Genomic DNA, 16,900 nt, shown 5'->3' with positions numbered 1-16,900 from the left:
AGGGCGACTTGTAGATTTCCCAGCCCCTTCTTCATCCTGGGGGAAGTATTCCCAGAGGCTGGGTCAGCCTAGATGAGGTCTGTGTCCCTGGAGGTCTTTCTGCTCCCAATTTGAACCTTTGTGGAGAGAGCTGGGCTGTAAACCTGGTCTGGTGTGATGCAGTTTTGGAGCGGTGGCTGGAATGGAGCCGGGTACCTGGGGGGGTGAAAGGATCAGGCTGGGAAACCTCTACAGCCACTGAAGATGTGAGTTAGGCTGCAGCCCCTTTCCTGGGTGCTGCCCAAGGCTTGCAGCTGCGGCTGTACCTGCTCTGTGTCCCTCACCCAGCCCTGGCTCTCCCCCACGGACAGGCTGGGTCAGGAGCCGCTTTCCCACATCCCTCCCATGTCGCCACCTTCTCTGCACAAAAAGGACTTTGAATGCTTCCAGACGGTTTGGCTATTGACACAGCACCTGATGTTGTTTTTCCAGTCATTGAACCAGTTCAGCAGTTGAAGAGGAACTGCTTTCCAGCCCTTTAGGTACCAGCGTTCCACTACTCAGGTGTCTGTGTGTGTTTTGGGTGGTGGCTGGGTGCTGGGGAGACCCGCAAACACCCACCCCACAGAGGGGGCTGTGGCACACACGGGCTTCCTGCTGTGCTGGGAAACCAGCACGCTGGCTCTGCTTTGAGCATCCCCACTGCCTCTCCGCATATAAAAATCGTACCGTTTTGATTCTGCTACTTAATTTGCTATTTCTTGTCTCTTCCCTGTTACTGTTTAATAAACAGGAGTGGGTTGGTTTTGTTCATTAAGAAGATGCTGTCCTCTTTGGATGTCATCGTAATCGAAGAGTACCTTTACCTAGTCTTTGCATGAACAGCGATCTTCTAATGACTTGGAGCTAAATAACAAAACCAAGTGTGATGCCAGCTGATGGGTGCAGAAGAGCCGCCTGCTCATGCAGCACCCAGGCTTGCAAAGTTCAGCTGCCTGTGGGTGTCTCTGCTGATGTCACCCCCCGCTGTGGGAGAAGGGCCAGGCCAGGTTCGGCTTTTCCCAGCTCCAGCTTTTCCCCACATGAGCTCATCTGAGACGGCTCAAGGACTCGACTGCCCTTGCTCACCTTAAAAGCTGGATGCCTGAAGCAGGTAGGTGGGCTCTGGCACGGGGAGGGGAGCAAACCCTTGGTGTGCTCTGCCGTGGGGTTTATCCACTGGCAGCCTTAAAATGGGAGGTGGGAAGGTGCTGGCCCTGGTGCCAGGCTGAAGGGAGGTCTCCCCCCAGCTCCAGGGGTGCTCAGAGACGTGGTCTCAGGCGAGGGCGGGCTCTGTGGTGGCCACCCCAACCTCACCGCAGAGGCCGGGGACACCCCTGCAGCCCCGTTACCTGCTTCGTGCAGCAGGTCTCTGGGCAGCATCCTCCAGCCCAGCTGCCCCAGCACCTAAAGCTGGCACCCCAAGGGATCCGTTACCCCTTCCCCGCCTCGCCCATAGGCCAGTGTGGGCTCCATAGAGCCGGGATGGCTACCCTCCAGCCTGCCCAACTCACTTTCTCAGGGCTGGACGGCCACGGGCATTGGCAGCCGTTGTTTGGGCTGGAATATAATCCCCCAGGCAAGTTCACATCCCAACCCCCTCCATCCCCACCCCCCCGCACTCCCCAAATGCCACCATTCTCCACTCATCCCCGCCGCAACCTCGCTTTCCTAACAAATAACAAAGGGCTAAAGAGAGCCCAGCGCGGATTAAAGCATCTGGGTAGGAAAGCCCAGCCCCACGGCATGAGATACCGCTTGCTTTTCTCTTTCAAACATTAAGGTCCATTTATCGAACACGGCTCAGGCTCTGGCAGAGCTTTGTTCAGACCCTGTTCTCTGTAATCCCTCACTGCAGGGCTGGAGGCAAAGCCAGCTCCGGGCATGGGGAGGCTTTGCACTGGCACAGCAACATTTGCATCGGCGCTTGTTTCCCACCTCTGGAACACAAGTTTCTCAAGAAACTTAATCCCCGATGCCCAGGAGTTTGGCTCCCTGGTCCTTAAATGACCAGTGTGCAGAGCTGCCACCCTGCTCAGCTGCCAGGGAGCACGAAACCCCATGGGGCTCCTCGCTGGGAGGGAAAAATCCCAGCTCAAGCTCTGAAGGATGTCAGTCCTCTGGGCACAGCTCAGGGAGAAGGTTCCCCCTCTTTTGGGGCCAGGCTTGGGTACATAACACCTCAGGGACTGCCACCACTTTGAATCCAGCTTGGACACCCTCCAGCAGCACCGGTGCCTCCCCACTCATTTCGTGCCCCCGCCAAGCAAGCAGCTAATCATCAGCTCTGCCCAATCTGTGTCAGCCTGGCAGCGGGGCTGATAAAAGCCACTTCTTCCATAGCCCTTATCATCCCTGGGGTGAGGCTGGGTTTGTTTTAGCCTCGTCAGAACCGGACCGATGTCAGGCTGCCCGTGCCCACAGAGGCCGAGCACAGCCCTAGCCCCGCCGGCTCCTCTCCCACCTTCTGGCTCTGGGATGCTCCAGTTCAATCCCAGTTTGCAGATGGGGGGTGGGTCACAGGTGTGGCAGGGGAGGCAGACACCTAGGTCTTGCTCTTTGCCGTTGCTCCATCACCCACGGAGAGCCATGGTAGTGCAGCCCTGGTGAGATCCGCCACAGTAACAGTGCCCATCTCTTTCCAGTGCATTTGCAGGTCTTCCTCAGTGCGGGGCTGGCCCTGCTCTGCCTCAGCATCCTCCTGAGCTGTGCCATGTCCTGGCAGCACCGGTGGCGCCCAGGTCCCGCGGTAACAGTGGAGCTGGGACATGCTGTGCCTGCCAGGATGGTGCCAGTACCCGTCCAGGGGCACTACGAGGAGATGGCAGGAGAGGTGCTGGATGCCCAGAGGCAGGAGGGTCCCCTGGCATCACCAGCATCCTACGGGAGGTTGCTCCATGGCAGAGCCTCCTTGCCCAGCCTCCCCTCCTCCCCAAAGGAGAACGGCAGCACCAGTGCACCAACTCCAGAGCCAACCTCCTCTGCAACGAGGAGAGCCCACTGGTGCACCCCATCCCGGGAACCCCTGCCCTGCTGCCCTCCAGCACCAGCACCACGCAGCGTCCCCAGCTCCACTGTGACTTGTTCTACTCACCGGCCAAGGCCACGCTCACTGTGATGGTCCTCGGCGTCTCCCACCTGCTCAAGGGGCTGCAGGGCAGCCGAGGCTCCTATGTCAAGGTGTACCTGCTGCCACGGCTCCTGGTGTCCCGGCAGACGGCGTTGAGTGCAGCAGCCTCCACCCTGCCCGCCAGGAGCCATGCCGGCTCGGCTGGTACAGCCCGGAGGAGCTGAGGAGCTTCACCCTGCATTTTGCCATCTATGCCAGGTTTCTCAGCCTCAAGGGCTCCTTCGTGGGAGAGGTCCTCTTCCGCTGCGCTCAGGCCATCTGGGATCCCCGGGCATCTTCCAGCTGCAGCTGGGAGCTGCTGAGCACCAAAACCCAGCTCAGGAAGGTCAGGACAGCAGCAGTCTCCAACGGGGGGTGGTTGTCTTCACGTTTTGGCTGAGGTCTGGTTGGTCTCAGAGCCCTAAAACTCCACAGCAAGAGCCAGAGCCTCCTAGCCGGTGGGAGGCAGCAGAAGGGATAGAAGGTACAGAGGGAGCTGCCCCCCATCCCCCTGGTGTCCTCTGTTGTGGTGCAGATTCGCGAGCTGCCCACAATTAAATTTCATCAACTGTAACAACTGGCAGCATCTGCTTCAGGGCTTCGCTGAAGATGGGGGTGCCAGGGTGGAAGGGGTAAATGCAAAGCTGGCACCACCCTTGTAGTGGCGGTAAGCATTCAATTCACCTTCTGGACTCATTTTTTCCCATTCTTGACCCACCCGTAGCATAGGTGGGAGACAGGTGTCCCTGAGTTGGAGGGGCTGGATGAGGTTGGAGGAGGTTTCAGGGCCTCTCCTGCTCTCTCATCTCACTGCAGTGCATCAGCGCCCATGACACGACCCGCAGCGTCCTCTCCTCCCCACCCAAAGCCCTCAGCCATCTCTTACTTGTCCTCCAGTACCAAGCTCTGGCCAGTCACATCAAGGTGCTGGTCTGCAAGGCAGAGCAGCTGGGCTGGCTCTTGCACGTGCCAGCCATGCCAGGTAGGACACCGGCCGTGGACAGGGGCCAGGAGATGCCCAGGTGGGCACAGAAAACGGCCTCCCCTCCTTTCGCTCAGCAGATGGTCTTCTTTCGTCTTGAACTTCTCTTTTCTAAGCAAAATGAGTGCAGATGGTGCGGCTAGGACCTAGATACCTCCGATACAGCCCCAAAATGCTTAAAATGTTTATGGGTTTTTTTAAAAAAAAAGCATATGGCTTTGTGTCTTGCTGGCTGTTGTGATCTCTGGCTGCCCGAGCTCAAGCCTGGGAGGTGGGCAGAGGTGTGATCTAAGGGCTTTGGAGGTCCTTGCTCCTGACCAGGGAGGGGTAGGTGCAACAAAGATGGACATCGCCTCTCCGTCCTCTCCCCACAGCTCCACAGAGCCCCGCAGAGGTCTTGTAGCCCCCCCTAGCACCCCGACTTGGCTGCCCATGCCATGCAGGAATCTGGCTCGTGAACCTCCAAGCCTCCCTCCCTGGTGTGTCCAGAGCAGGCCCCTCTCACCAAGCCTCTGTCTCCATCTCCAGGCCAATACGTCATCATCCACCTTCACCACAACGGCCATATCAGCAGCACCAAGGAGACCAAGGCCACCACTGGCTACAACCCCGTCTGGAACATGTCCTTCCTCTTCAACCTCCCGGCTGGGGACATCCAGCAGCAGGACTTGTCCTTGGAGTTCACCACCATGCAGGTGAGCAGGACAGAGGTGACCATGGCCAAGAAGGTGGCCTGAACGCTCTGGAGCCTCTGCTGCAATGGGGACTCTCAGCCCCCACTTGTGGGAGGGCTACAGACAAGCCCAAAGGAGCTATTTCCTGCTGGCTGCAGGAGGTTGCTGGGCTGAGACTTGTCTTCTCAGGGCAACGGGTGTTTCTAGCTCTGCTTGAAGGCCATCAGCCATGTCCCACACTGCTTCTGCCCCTCTCCCACCACAGGCTGACATCTACCCCCACAGCTCCCCGCTGGACCACGTGCGGGTGGGTCCCTGCGCCCCTGGGGCCAGGCTGCTGCACTGCAGGGAGATGTGCAAAGGGGGACAGCTGGAGTCGGGGCGGTGGCACCGGCTCCAGTCCGATGCCCTCAGACCCTGATCCTGCCCGCAGCCGCCAAGGGGGATCTCCAAGCCTGGGAGAGGTGAAGTCTCAGCCCGCATAGTGTCATGGGGGAAGTCTGGGCTCCATCTCCAGGATCGGAGACTGGTGGTGGGCAGCACAACCCCCTTCTGGACGGCTCTGGCGGGGAACGAGCCCATCTGAGATGGCTTCAGCCTCAGGGAGAGAAGAGGAACCTTTCTCTGCTATGTCACCAGACGCCCGCTTGGTGCCTGCACCTGGAGTGAGCCCTGAGGCCTGAAACCTTGGCTGTGGGAGGAGATGAGTGGGAAGATCACCCAACAGTGACACTGGCCCCGTGGCCACCATGGTGGTGGTATCTGCGGTTCCTCCTAACCCACCATCACCAGCCCACCCCTTCCACCCAGTCCCACAGCAGTGAAGACCGTCATCGTCCCCATCCTCACAGGCTGGGACACACCCTGCTCTGATCCTCAGCGAGAAGAACCACAATGACTCGTTGATATTGCCCCAACCCTCCCTGCACCGGTGCTGAAGGTGTTCATCAGCATTTTTAGTGAGTTGCTGGCCCAAATGAGTGGTCAATAAATAAAGGGGCTGAGCATGATCGCACACGTGAAGTAATCGAAGCTCTGTCCTATCCCGGTGCTCTTCACTTGGCTGGGCCGTGGGCCAGCAGCGTCCATGGTCCATCTTTAGGAGCAAGAACTGTCCTACGGAGTGGTGGCCCGTGTGGGAAGGGGACGGTCACCTACTCGTAGGGCAGGCGAGAGCAAAGCCACACTCGTGTCACCCTTGTGTGGTGCTAATTAGTAAATAAAGAGGAGTGAGGCCCTCTCTCCATGCAGATCAACTGGACACAACCTCTTCCACCAGCTTCTCACCCCTCTGGCCATGACCCATCTCCAGCCCCAAGGGCAGGTCCCCATGGGAACAACGGTGGCTCTCAGCCCGGTTTGGAGGGAGGAGAATGTCTGCAGGGCCCGTGGGAAGAGAAGGTGCATGGGGCGCAGCGGTGCAGAGCACAGCGAGGGCCATCATGGTGAGGAATGTTATGGTGAGGAAGGCCACGGTTGCATGGTAACAGTTATTGTGGAGGAAGGCCAGGGTGAGGACAGCTGTAGTGAGGGAAGACCAGTGGTGAGGAAGGCCATGGAGAGGCTGAGGACAGCCAGGGTGAGGAAGACTGAGGTAAGGGTGGCCATGGTGAGGAGGACCATGGTGAGGGAAGCTGTGGTGAGGAGGTCTGCGGTAAGGATGGCCACAGTGAGAAAGACCATGGTGAGGAAGCCATGGTGAGGCAGACCATGGTGAGGAAGCCATGGTGAGGCAGACCATGGTGAGGAAGCCATGGTGAGGAAGCCTGTGGTGAGGCAGACCGTGGTGAGGAAGAAGGCTGGAGTGAGATAGACCATAGTGAGGAAGCCTGTGGTGGGGCAGACCGTGGTGAGGAAGGCTGGGGTGAGGCAGACCATGGTGAGGAAGGCTGGAGTGAGGAAGGCTGGGGTGAGGCAGACCATGGTGAAGCAGACTGGGGTGAGGCAGACCGTGGTGAGGAAGGCTGGAGTGAGGCAGACCGTGGTGAGGAAGGCTGGGGTGAGGCAGACCCTGGTGAGGAAGGCTGGGGTGAGGCAGACTGTGGTGGCGCAGCCGTGCTGGGGTGCGGAGGCCGAGCACAGCTGCCCGCCCCCCGCGCAGGCCCGTTCCGAGCGGCGCGGCCCGGCGCGGCAGGGGTTAACGGCGGCCTCCGGGGCACCGAGAGGCGGCGGGAGCGGCCGGGGCGGAGCCGCTCTGGCCGCGCGGGGCGGGCGGCGCCGGAAGCGGAAGCGGGCGCGGGAGCGGCGGCGCTGCTGGGCCGGGGGGGCCGGGCCGGGCCGGGCCGCACCCGCGGAGTCCGGCGCGGAGGGGCCGCGGAGGGGCGGTGAGCCAGCGGGGCCGGCCCGGGGGCGCGGAGCGGGGCTGGCGGCCCTCGGCGGGGCGGGGAGCGGGCGGCGGGCAGGGCCTGGGCCCGGCCTCAGCGCCCCGGGAGAGGCGGCGGGGGGGGCGGCGGAGCCGCGTCCCGGTGCGGGCAGGCTGGCTCCGGGCGGCGGTGCCTCGGCCCTGCGCTCGCCGGTTCCGGGCCCGCGGGCACGCCCCGCGGCCAAACGGTTATCGGGAGCCGGGGGAAGTGGTTTGTCCCCGGGTTGTTGAAATAACCGGTAACGCTGCGCCTCCCTGCGGGGGGTGGGACGGACCCTCCGTCCTCGGGGGCGCGGGTGACGCGCCGAGGGGCTGACGGGTCGGAACCCCGGTGTCTCCTCAGATGCATCACTGCAAGAGGTACCGGTCCCCGGAGCAGGAGAGCTACCTGGGCCACAGGTGGAAGAGGAAGAGGTCTCGGAGCAGAGACTACGAGGGGAGGCTGCGATACCCACCCCGGAGGGATCTGGCCCGCAGATCGCGATCGAGAAGGTAAAGGTGGGGTTTGGGCAGAGGGAGGCCGGCCAGCAGCCGTGCTGCCGGCCAGTTATCGGATAAACTCTCGTCCTCGATTCTGATCGTGTTTCAGACTGAGCGCTGAGTGGTGGCAGCTTTCATTTTCTGACTGCTGACCAGCTTTAAACCTGTAAATCCCAGCGATGGAACTAAGGGGCTTAACTGCGTGCACCTGCCCTTACACAATTCTGCCTCTGCATCTCGCCAAAAGTTCTTCCCAAAGTAACATCTTTAATATTAACAAGGGAGAACAGCTTGCCCTGGAATCATCTTTCCCAGGTCTAAAGCTGTGGAGGCGTTAAAGTCTTTCTCTCCTGATGACCCGTTTCCTTCTGAAAGTATTACAGATCAGATTTAAAGCAACAATACTTTCCCCTCACCTACGCTGTCATAAAGGACCTGAGCATCGCTAAAACTGATCTTTCCTGCTCTGGCTCTGGATTGTACCTTTGATCCTCTCTTTGTTCAGTGTTTCCACAGGGACAATTAGGCGCTGGAAGCGGGGTGGATGAGGCCTCTGATTGATAATGGGAGCTGTGGCGAGGGCTCTGGAATAGAGGCGGGAGTGCTGATGGGGAGCTGCGTGCTGACACGCTGCGGGGTGCGACCGCAATAGGCTGGTGGTCCTCGGTGGTACCGGGGCTGTGGCGGCTCCACTGGCTCAGGCAGCAGTCAAACAGGGCAGGTGCAGCCAGAAGGGAGCTGAGTTCACCTTTAATTTCCTGACATGTTCTAGAGATTAATTTCTCTTCCAAGCCTGGCTTTTATTTACTTGAAGGAAGCAGATTGTGAAATACAGCTGATGTACCCAGTGGGCTTTTCCATTTTTTCATCTGATGGGTTATGTAGCAGAGATTTGGATGAAAACAGGCTTCTGCTAGGTGAAAATCTTCTTGCCTCTTTAGTCTCAAACTCTGAGCCTCTCACAGGTTTGCTGCTCTCCTCTGCGAGTCCTTCAGGTTGTTATTTCTGATTCCTCTGAATCTTAAAAGTACGCACTGAAGTTTCACAAAGGTGTGTCTGGAGTATCAGTGTTGGAGTGGAGCTGTGGGGTTTTTTGGCGTTTTGGATAGTTCAGCAGTGACCTGGAGCTGCTGCTGTCTTGGCAGACAGTTTGAAATTTTATTCTTAATCCAAGAATGCGTGTGGGGGTTCATCTCCCCCACACGCATACCTGCGTCCCGTTAAGCTGTCAGCGAGAGAGCTAATTCTTGCCGAAGCAGAGGTGTGTGGACAACAAGAGTTCCTGTTCCTGGACAGGAGATGCTGTAGCGAGGTCTCGGCTGGCGAAGCCGTTGCTCTTGCTGTCAGCTAGGTGACAGCATCGGCCTGGCCCGGTGTGTGCCCAGAATACTGCTGTTTATCATTGGAAAGCCCACACACTGTATTTCTGAGTTGCAACATTTTCTACCTAAAAAACCGTGGCTTTTCACTCAATGACATGTGAAGCATGACTTCTAGTGGAAGCTGTTCTGTTAGAACAGCTGCAGTGGCTGGGATGGAGAAGACTAGTCGTGCTTCTGGGGCAGAAGCAGACCACTGCTAAGTCTTACCGGTTTGCTGTTCAGTTTAAGAAAGGTGACCAGATTTTCCTTCTGGCTCCTTGCTAACGATCTGATGAGCCGGTGTGTGTGTGTGTACACCGAAGGTTTGGCGTTTAGGGGACTCCAGTCCCCCCTGGGGTGATGCCTAGAACACTGCTGCTGGCTTCAATTCTCATTTGTTTAAGAAGTAATGAGAGACCTTCCCGGGGGAGGAGAAATGATGTTAGAAAAACACTTGTGTATGGTGGTGGAGGTGGCTCAAGTGAGGTAGGCAGCTCAGATGGAGCTCTAAGTGGGTGGTTTCCCCCCAGCTCCTTGAAATGTGGGAGTGCCACACCATTTTCTATTGCAAACTTTCTCATTTTCTATCTGAGAAGCGGTCACCATCTGAGCTGCAGTGGAGGGCTGGTTTGAAGCTAAGACTCTTGCTGTTGTTTCCCTGCCACCAGGCAGTGGGAGCAAGAGCACTTTGTTTCAGCCAGCCTCTGCCTTTTTTCCAGGTTTATAAATGCATTCTTGTTTTGCTGCAGCCATGACAGGATGCCTTATCACAGGAGATACAGGCGGGACAGCGATGCCTACAGATTTGAAGACCGAAGCCCGTCTTTTGGAGAGGACTATTACTCGACCCGCTCGCGAAACTGGCGGCGATCCAGAGGCAGAGAGCAGCACCGTCCCAAGAAGCATCAGCATCACTGCCGGAAACGCAGGACCAGGTCTTGTAGCAGTGCTTCCTCGGTGAGTAGCATCCAGAACGAGTTCAGGATTGCTCAGGGTTTTAACTGTTCTTACCTTCTTTCAGCTCTGAACACTCTGGGTGAGTACCTCTAATCCCATTTTTTTGTGTTTGTTGTCATTACGTGGAATGTATAGTCCAAAACCTGTGTCTTGTTAAGCGGGAAGCATTTGTAGCTATTGGTTTTTACTAGTCAACCCCTGTAGCCTTAATATGTGAGGAAACTAAGCTGTATTCTTTACAGGCGGGGAGGGGATCAGGAAAGGCTTCAAATGGCGCACATGTGATAGGCTAACAAGGGTGAGCCTTGGCCTTAGGCCAGCCTGGCTGCTGGGGCTCGGTCATTGTTCAGGTTTATACGCAGCCAGGGCTTCGGTTCTGCACACTGCTGCTTCCCCAGCGGGCTCTGGCATGCCACGGTGGTCCGGAGCGCCCCTGTGAAGGCACCTCGATTTGACTTTGTGCCAGGATCCCTGACCAGTTGGGATCCATCAGCCTGGTTCTCCCGAGTTGTTACCCCCGTGGTTATTAATCCCTGTCCCACTGTACTTAGAGAAAGGCTTCCACCTCCAGAGGATATGCACCTCTCCTCTTTGCCTATTTCCACCCAAGTAGCCTTGGACTTCAGCTTCACTGAAGACTTGTCCGTTTTCCACCCTGAAACGTAGTATTCCTCGTGGGGATTAACGGGGAGTATTTGCTGGGGAGGACAGGGAACACCCTGGAAGTGTTGTGAGGTATCAGACCAGATGTCTCTGCTTCACTGCTTCTGTAAGGAACATTTCCAACTTTCACACATTTGTTGCTTTTAAATGTTATTACAACTAAATGACCAAGTCCTGATCCCTGCAGTTACAGTGGATGTCTGCATGACTGGGTCTGTTGCTTTCCTTCTTTTCTTTTTTTCCAGTTGACTTTTTAGTTTTAGAAAGAGCCAGGGTTATGATGAAAACGCCCCAGTGCGGTTTGCGTGTGTGCGTGTGAGTGATGATAACGGTGTGCAGGTTTGGGCTGGTGTGATCTAAATCCTTTGAAGTCTCACAGCTCTCTCAACTGTCCTCTCTACCTTCTGCTCCGTTTCATCTGACTTTTTGGGGTTTGATGGTAGCTCATTATTTTGGACTAGCTGGGGGGCAAGGGGCACAGAAGAGAAGCCTGACAGAAGCTCGGGCATGGAAATGTAGGGTTTTGTATTAATTTCTCTGGCTGTAGAGGTTGTAACTCTATTTAAGGCCGAATAGAAAAAGATCAGGAATTAGGGCAGCTTGCTTCGTGGACCCTGGGTCCTTCCAGGAACGTTCGGCTGGTTTTCCAGTAGAAGCTAGCAGTAGCAGGGGTGAACTTGACGTCCGACCTTTAGTGGATGCCTGAAGGGGAGTGAAATGCTCCCCGGGGATCAATCTCGTTGTCCTGTTCCTAAAGTTCTCCCAGGCTTAAAATTGCAGCCTAAGGCCGACGTGCAACACCAGGTCTGCGTGCAGCCAGTCGGGCGTACGGATTTAGGATCGGCGTGGTAGTTGGTTCGGTCACGAAGGGAAGGACCGGTCCGTAGCCGGGGCAGGACACGGCTCTGGGCAGCTGGTGCTCTGTTAAGCGAGGTACAAAAGAGCACACAGAGGGAGAACTGCTACTCTGGCTTCTACTGGACAGCTTGTCCAAACTGACAGCTTGTGTACCCTTCATCACGTTTGCCAGCGGAGAAAATGACGTTCTTCTGGCATAGCCCTCCTTCTTCTTGTGCCTCTGGCAGCGTCCCCTGGCGCTGCGGAGGAAGCTGCTCCTCTGTGGGGAATGGTGGTGCCAAGCCAAGCCACCTTCACACTGGAGCTTCCCAGCTGCTGCCTCCCTTCAGAGAAGAGGGGGGCACTTTCCTGCCTAACAGGCGGCGGCACCAGAGGCCGTAGCTAATGAGAGTTTTCTTTACATACCTGTAGCTGTTGATTACTTTTCTGTTTTGAAGTTAGTTTGTGTCTTGACGTGTCCCTTGCAATATCCCTATCGTTATATATGCTGTGTGCCTTATGAAATGCTGGGATCTGGAAAATCCAACCACCGACGCACCATCACCTCCACCTTTGAATGACACCACAATCCTGCCGCTCGGAACTGCCCGCTGTGCGCGCTGGGTCGTATGCCGTTTCGGGGGGCGGTGTGTACAGAGAAGCCAACAGAGCAGTAAGCGCAGCAGGAGCGTGGAAGATGACAAGGAAGGCCACCTGGTGTGCAGGATCGGCGATTGGCTTCAAGAGCGATGTACAGCCACCTTTCGTAAAACTTTACCTCTCTACTTTCTATCCCCATGTTAGACGAGATCTCTTGTATTGTACTGGAGGGGTCTCTAGTGTTTTATTGCTTATAAATGGACTGACCAGTAAATTGCCTGAGGCAGACAATAGACACTTGAGTTTTAAAGAGTGTAGCAGTGAGAGACATTTTTTGCTTTGTCATTTTATTGCTGTGAAATTGCAGGACCTCAGCTCACGCCAAGGCTCTGAAGTTCACATCCACTCCTGTTTTCTCTCCTAGATGAAATTGTCGGCAGCCTTGGCGAAGGCACTTTTGGCAAAGTGGTGGAGTGTGTGGACCATGCCAGGTGGGCACCTTTCCCTTCCAGATAATGCGCCTGTCCCTTGAGCATCAAGTCCAGGTGCTCACAAGCACGGCAGGATTAATGCTGTCAGTTTTGCCTGGGCCTGGGACTCCACTGGACCAAACTTCTGTCACCTTCCACTTGTCATTATGGTAAAAGTTATTTCTAATAGCCAGTGGAAAGGAAATGGATTTGTAGCTCAGCCCCCTGAGCTTGCAGGCCAGTATGTTAAGGGAAGCAGGGGAGTGTTCCAGTGTCTGAGGGCTTTGGCACAGGTTGTTCTACTGCAGTGAGCTCCAGCTGAGTTACGGGCCAGGCAGCTGGGGGAAAAGTGACCTCTTAAGCTGCCAGCGTACTTTTTTTTTCTTTTTTTTTTTTTTTTACAACATCTCCTGTCATTACACTTGACCCCTGTCTCCTCCTGACCTTTTGTCTGGCTTAGAACTGTGGGGTCAGCTCTGTCTAGGAGCTGCTGGGCTGTCCTGCCTCCTCAGAAATCTCTCTGGCACGGTAGGAGAGGGGAGGTGGCTGCTGGAGGCCCAGTGACCTTACAGCCTGCCTGTCAGGAAAGGCCATGCTCGCAGAGCTGGCTGCAGCTGTCTCTGGAGTGTTACCCCGCAGTAGCCTTATGCTTCGAATTAACTACTAGTCAAGCAGTGTAAATCTTGGGCAGACCTCAAGAGCTTTGTTGGGACCCAGAAATGACAGATGAAAACATGACTGGAGTAACTGGGGTGTGCCCTCTCGCTGTGGATGGAGGACAGGAGTATGTAGGCTTTTTCTGACTCCATCCTTTTGTCTCTTCCCTTACAGAGGCAAATCTCAAGTGGCACTGAAAATCATAAAAAATGTTGGAAAGTACCGAGAAGCTGCCAGGCTGGAAATTAACGTCCTGAAAAAAATCAAAGAGAAGGACAAGGAGAACAAATTGTAAGTTCCTACAAGACTCCTGGGTAGTCAGTACCACATCCTTACAGACAGTGTGCTTGGGCAATAGCCAAAGAAACATAGGGCTGAGGACTGGAATACCTGCTACTTGCCTCCTGTGTCAGGAAGAAAATCTTTCTCATTCTTCTGTGTTCTGGGAGAGTCTGTCTCTAGTTCTGCTGAACACTTATTTAAAACTTTAACAACTGACACACCAGGTCATAGTGAGGAAAAATTAAACAACACTTTTCTAACAACCCCCTGCTGCCCTGTCCCATGTGAATCGGGGATCTCTGTCTAAAGGTGGTTGAGTGAAGTGGGGAGAGGGTGTCTGGTGTATACAGGGGGATTACTGTGCTTCTGAGTCATCTGGCTTGGAGCTTTTGCTCACCAGCCACTTCCAAAGTAGCCAAAACCAGGGAGGATGACTGTTCTGTCAAGTCCCCGCATGATGGTTAATCCTCACGTCTTTGTCTCTGCACAGCCTGTGTGTCCTGATGTCAGACTGGTTCAACTTCCACGGCCACATGTGCATTGCCTTTGAGCTTCTGGGCAAGAACACTTTTGAGTTCCTGAAGGAGAATAACTTCCAGCCATACCCTCTCCCTCAGATCCGGCACATGGCCTACCAGCTCTGCCATGCCTTGCGATGTAAGTCACCCGGGGCCAGCCTTGGTGCTCTGATAGGCAGAGTTGTGTGGGTGCTTCAGTGTGTGCTTCTTACATATATATTTTTTCTTCACCACCACCTGTGCAGTTTTACATGACAACCAGCTGACTCACACTGACCTCAAGCCAGAAAACATCTTGTTTGTCAACTCAGACTTTGACACTCTGTACAACGAGAAAAAGGTGGGTTATGTGTGAAAGAGGAGCGAATAGATCGGGAATAGCCTGCCTTTCCCCCCCTGCAGAAATCAGATCTTCTCTGTTCTGTAAACTCTGTTTAGTGGGAACAAACTGGAAGCTAGGCCTCTTCTTTCTCCCATGTTTTCTAAAAGCCTTAAGACTGCTTCAAGGGCTCCAGTCCATGAAGTAGAGTGTACAGCGGCTTTCCTTAACACTGATCTGAGGTGTAAAGAGCTCAGAAATCCAGTTATAATCCTTCTGATCAGTAGTGCAGACGCAGCAGTTCTGGGGTCAGAGGGCTCCTCTCAAAGCCTAGGTTAATCCCAAACCAGTTATTAGAAGCACGAGGATTTCTTGTTTGCTTGCAGAGCTGTGAGGAGAAATCCATTCGGAACACGAGCATTCGTGTGGCAGACTTTGGAAGCGCCACCTTCGATCATGAGCATCACACCACTATCGTGGCTACCCGGCACTACCGTCCCCCAGAAGTGATTCTGGGTGAGTACTGCGGGGGTTTCAGGACTCTTGGACAGGGGGAGGAAAACAGTTGTCCCAGGGATGCTGTAGGATGATGCTGTCTAGAGGAAAACCAGCTTGAGAGCGCTCCAGCTCTCGGGGAAGCAAACTGGCTCCAGGGGAGTATAGAGTCAGTGTAAGCTGAAACAGCTTACTGGGGGAGACCCAACAGTCCTCCTGCCAGTGTGCAGCACCAGAAAAGTGCACAGATAACTTCTAGGTCTGTCTTCATGTAATTCCTGCAGTTTTAACACAGAACTAGTAGAAAGCTGGTGGGACTTGTTGAGAGCACGAAGTTAAATTGATTCTCTTTGCAGAGCTGGGCTGGGCACAGCCATGTGATGTCTGGAGTACCGGCTGCATTCTGTTTGAGTATTACCGTGGCTTCACGCTCTTCCAGGTACGATTCTTGCAAGAGGTGTTGTACCCTAAGAATCGGTGATGTCTAAAAGGGCTCAAACAGGTGAAGTGAGAAGGGAATTATAGATCAGGCACTAAAAATCAGAAGCTGAGTTTGAAAACAAGCCTGGGGTAACTCACGGTTTGAGGACTTGTGCCTTGCTGGAAGGATAAGGTTCAGATCGCTTCTGGTTTTCTCACTGTGCCTGTGAAGAATAGAAAAATCAAGAGAGGAAGCATAGGTGGACAGGTGGAGGCTTGTTTGTTCTTCCCCTGTACTCGTATAGCAAATTTTTGTCATCAGAGCTCCCAAGTTCTGAATGAATGCACCATTGCTCTTTTCCTGTGCAGACCCATGAGAATCGTGAGCATCTTGTCATGATGGAAAAAATCCTCGGGCCAATTCCATCTCACATGATCCAGAAAACTCGGTAAGAACCTCCTCTTAAACTCAAGACAGCCCAGCCCGCTGTTTGTGGCTGGTTGCTCAGGATACAGGCTCTCACCTGTACGGCTAGAACGAGGGGAGACATGCTCGAGGTACATCCCACCAGCAGCCTTACCCAACACCACCTTTCCTTTGCAGGAAGCAGAAATATTTCCACAATGGGAACCTGGTCTGGGATGAGAACACGTCCGACGGGAGATATGTCCAGGAGAACTGCAAGCCACTGCGGGTAGGTGCTGTGCTGTGGCTGGGGCAGGGCGGGCTGCGTGGCCAGGCCAAACCGCTGTGCTGTTCCCTTCCCTGGATCAGCAGTGGGGGGCTTAAGGGTGGGAATTGCCCTTGGCAACTGGCTTCTAGAGAGCCCCAAAATCTCATCTGCAGAAACAGAAGTTTATTGGTCTGGCTGAAGCAGGACAGGTGCTAGGGAAGGGGAGGGAGACTGTACTTCAGGATGGGAAATGGCTGTTGCCTCGCTGTGTCACAAAACTGGGGCCTGGGGCTGGGTCCCTGTCCCAGCAGAGCGCTACACCCCTCTCTCTGACCCCCCACCCTTCTCTTGCAGACGTACATGTTGCACGACTCACTGGAGCACGCACAGCTCTTTGACTTGATGAGGAGGATGTTAGAATTCGACCCTTCCCGGAGGATCACGTTCTCAGAAGCCCTCCTGCATCCCTTCTTTGCCGGGCTCTCCGCAGAGGAGCGGCTGCTGTGCGGGCGAGGCACCAGCCGGGACCTGAGCAGATGACGCCTGGGGAGGGGGTGACGCGGCCGGCTCTCTGCATCCACCGGCGGTCCGGCCGCGGCGCTCCGGCCCCGCTCGCGCTCTTCTCCGAGTTCAGAGGGGCTAGGGCACTGTGACAAGGACCCTGGGGAGGGGAGGGGAAGAAAAGCTACATTGGAAAGCACAGATTTGTCTATTTATATGTTGTAAAGTTAAAATAAAGTGTTTCTTATTGTTTGATACTTCCCTTGTAGGCAGGTGCAGGGTTCTCTTGCTCCCCAGTTTGCTTTGTCTGCAAAGTAAGATGGAGATACTGAGAAATTAGCAGGAACCTTTGCTTCACTGGAGGACAAAAAGTGAGGGTGAGTGGACTGAACTCTCCCTGGCCTTGGTCCTTGCTCCTCCAAACAGCACAGAGCAGCAGGAAGGCTTGTTCCAGCTGTGGTGTCAGGCTCTAGAATGATAGCAGACAAATAAATAGCTGCACACAAACAGCACACATGAAT

General features: G+C 55.2%; 1 protein-coding gene across 2 annotated transcripts; it reads left to right on the top strand.

Moving 5' to 3' along the window:
- The first annotated feature begins 6,998 nt into the window (after positions 1-6,998).
- Positions 6,999-16,809, top strand: CLK3 (CDC like kinase 3). Of its 2 annotated transcripts, XM_074917726.1 has the most exons (13): positions 6,999-7,107; positions 7,489-7,637; positions 9,736-9,943; positions 12,101-12,194; positions 12,468-12,534; positions 13,345-13,461; positions 13,943-14,109; positions 14,216-14,310; positions 14,676-14,805; positions 15,141-15,223; positions 15,574-15,653; positions 15,809-15,899; positions 16,233-16,809. In XM_074917726.1, the coding sequence occupies exons 2-13, from the start codon at positions 7,489-7,491 to the stop codon at positions 16,416-16,418; spliced, it is 1,467 nt and encodes a 488-aa protein (XP_074773827.1). In that variant the 5' UTR covers positions 6,999-7,107; the 3' UTR covers positions 16,419-16,809. The 2 variants fall into 2 exon arrangements, with proteins under 2 accessions (XP_074773827.1, XP_074773828.1); XM_074917727.1 differs by lacking the exons at positions 6,999-7,107; positions 7,489-7,637; positions 12,101-12,194 and having other exon boundaries at positions 9,829-9,943.
- Positions 16,810-16,900: the final 91 nt, after the last annotated feature.

The sequence above is a fragment of the Athene noctua genome, chromosome 13, assembly GCF_965140245.1.
Source record: "Athene noctua chromosome 13, bAthNoc1.hap1.1, whole genome shotgun sequence".
Lineage (NCBI taxonomy): Eukaryota > Metazoa > Chordata > Aves > Strigiformes > Strigidae > Athene > Athene noctua.
Note: the sequence above shows the minus strand (reverse complement) of the source record. Positions and strands in the feature narration are given on the sequence as shown.

What these genes read in the sequence shown, in the direction of transcription:
- CLK3 (XM_074917726.1), top strand. Translation starts at nt 7,489, where the DNA reads ATGCATCACTGCAAGAGGTACCGGTCCCCGGAGCAGGAGAGCTACCTG. An exon ending in CGCAGATCGCGATCGAGAAG is followed by an intron (nt 7,638 to 9,735) that starts GTAAAGGTGGGG and finishes GTTTTGCTGCAG; the next exon opens with CCATGACAGGATGCCTTATC. An exon ending in AAGGACAAGGAGAACAAATT is followed by an intron (nt 13,462 to 13,942) that starts GTAAGTTCCTAC and finishes GTCTCTGCACAG; the next exon opens with CCTGTGTGTCCTGATGTCAG.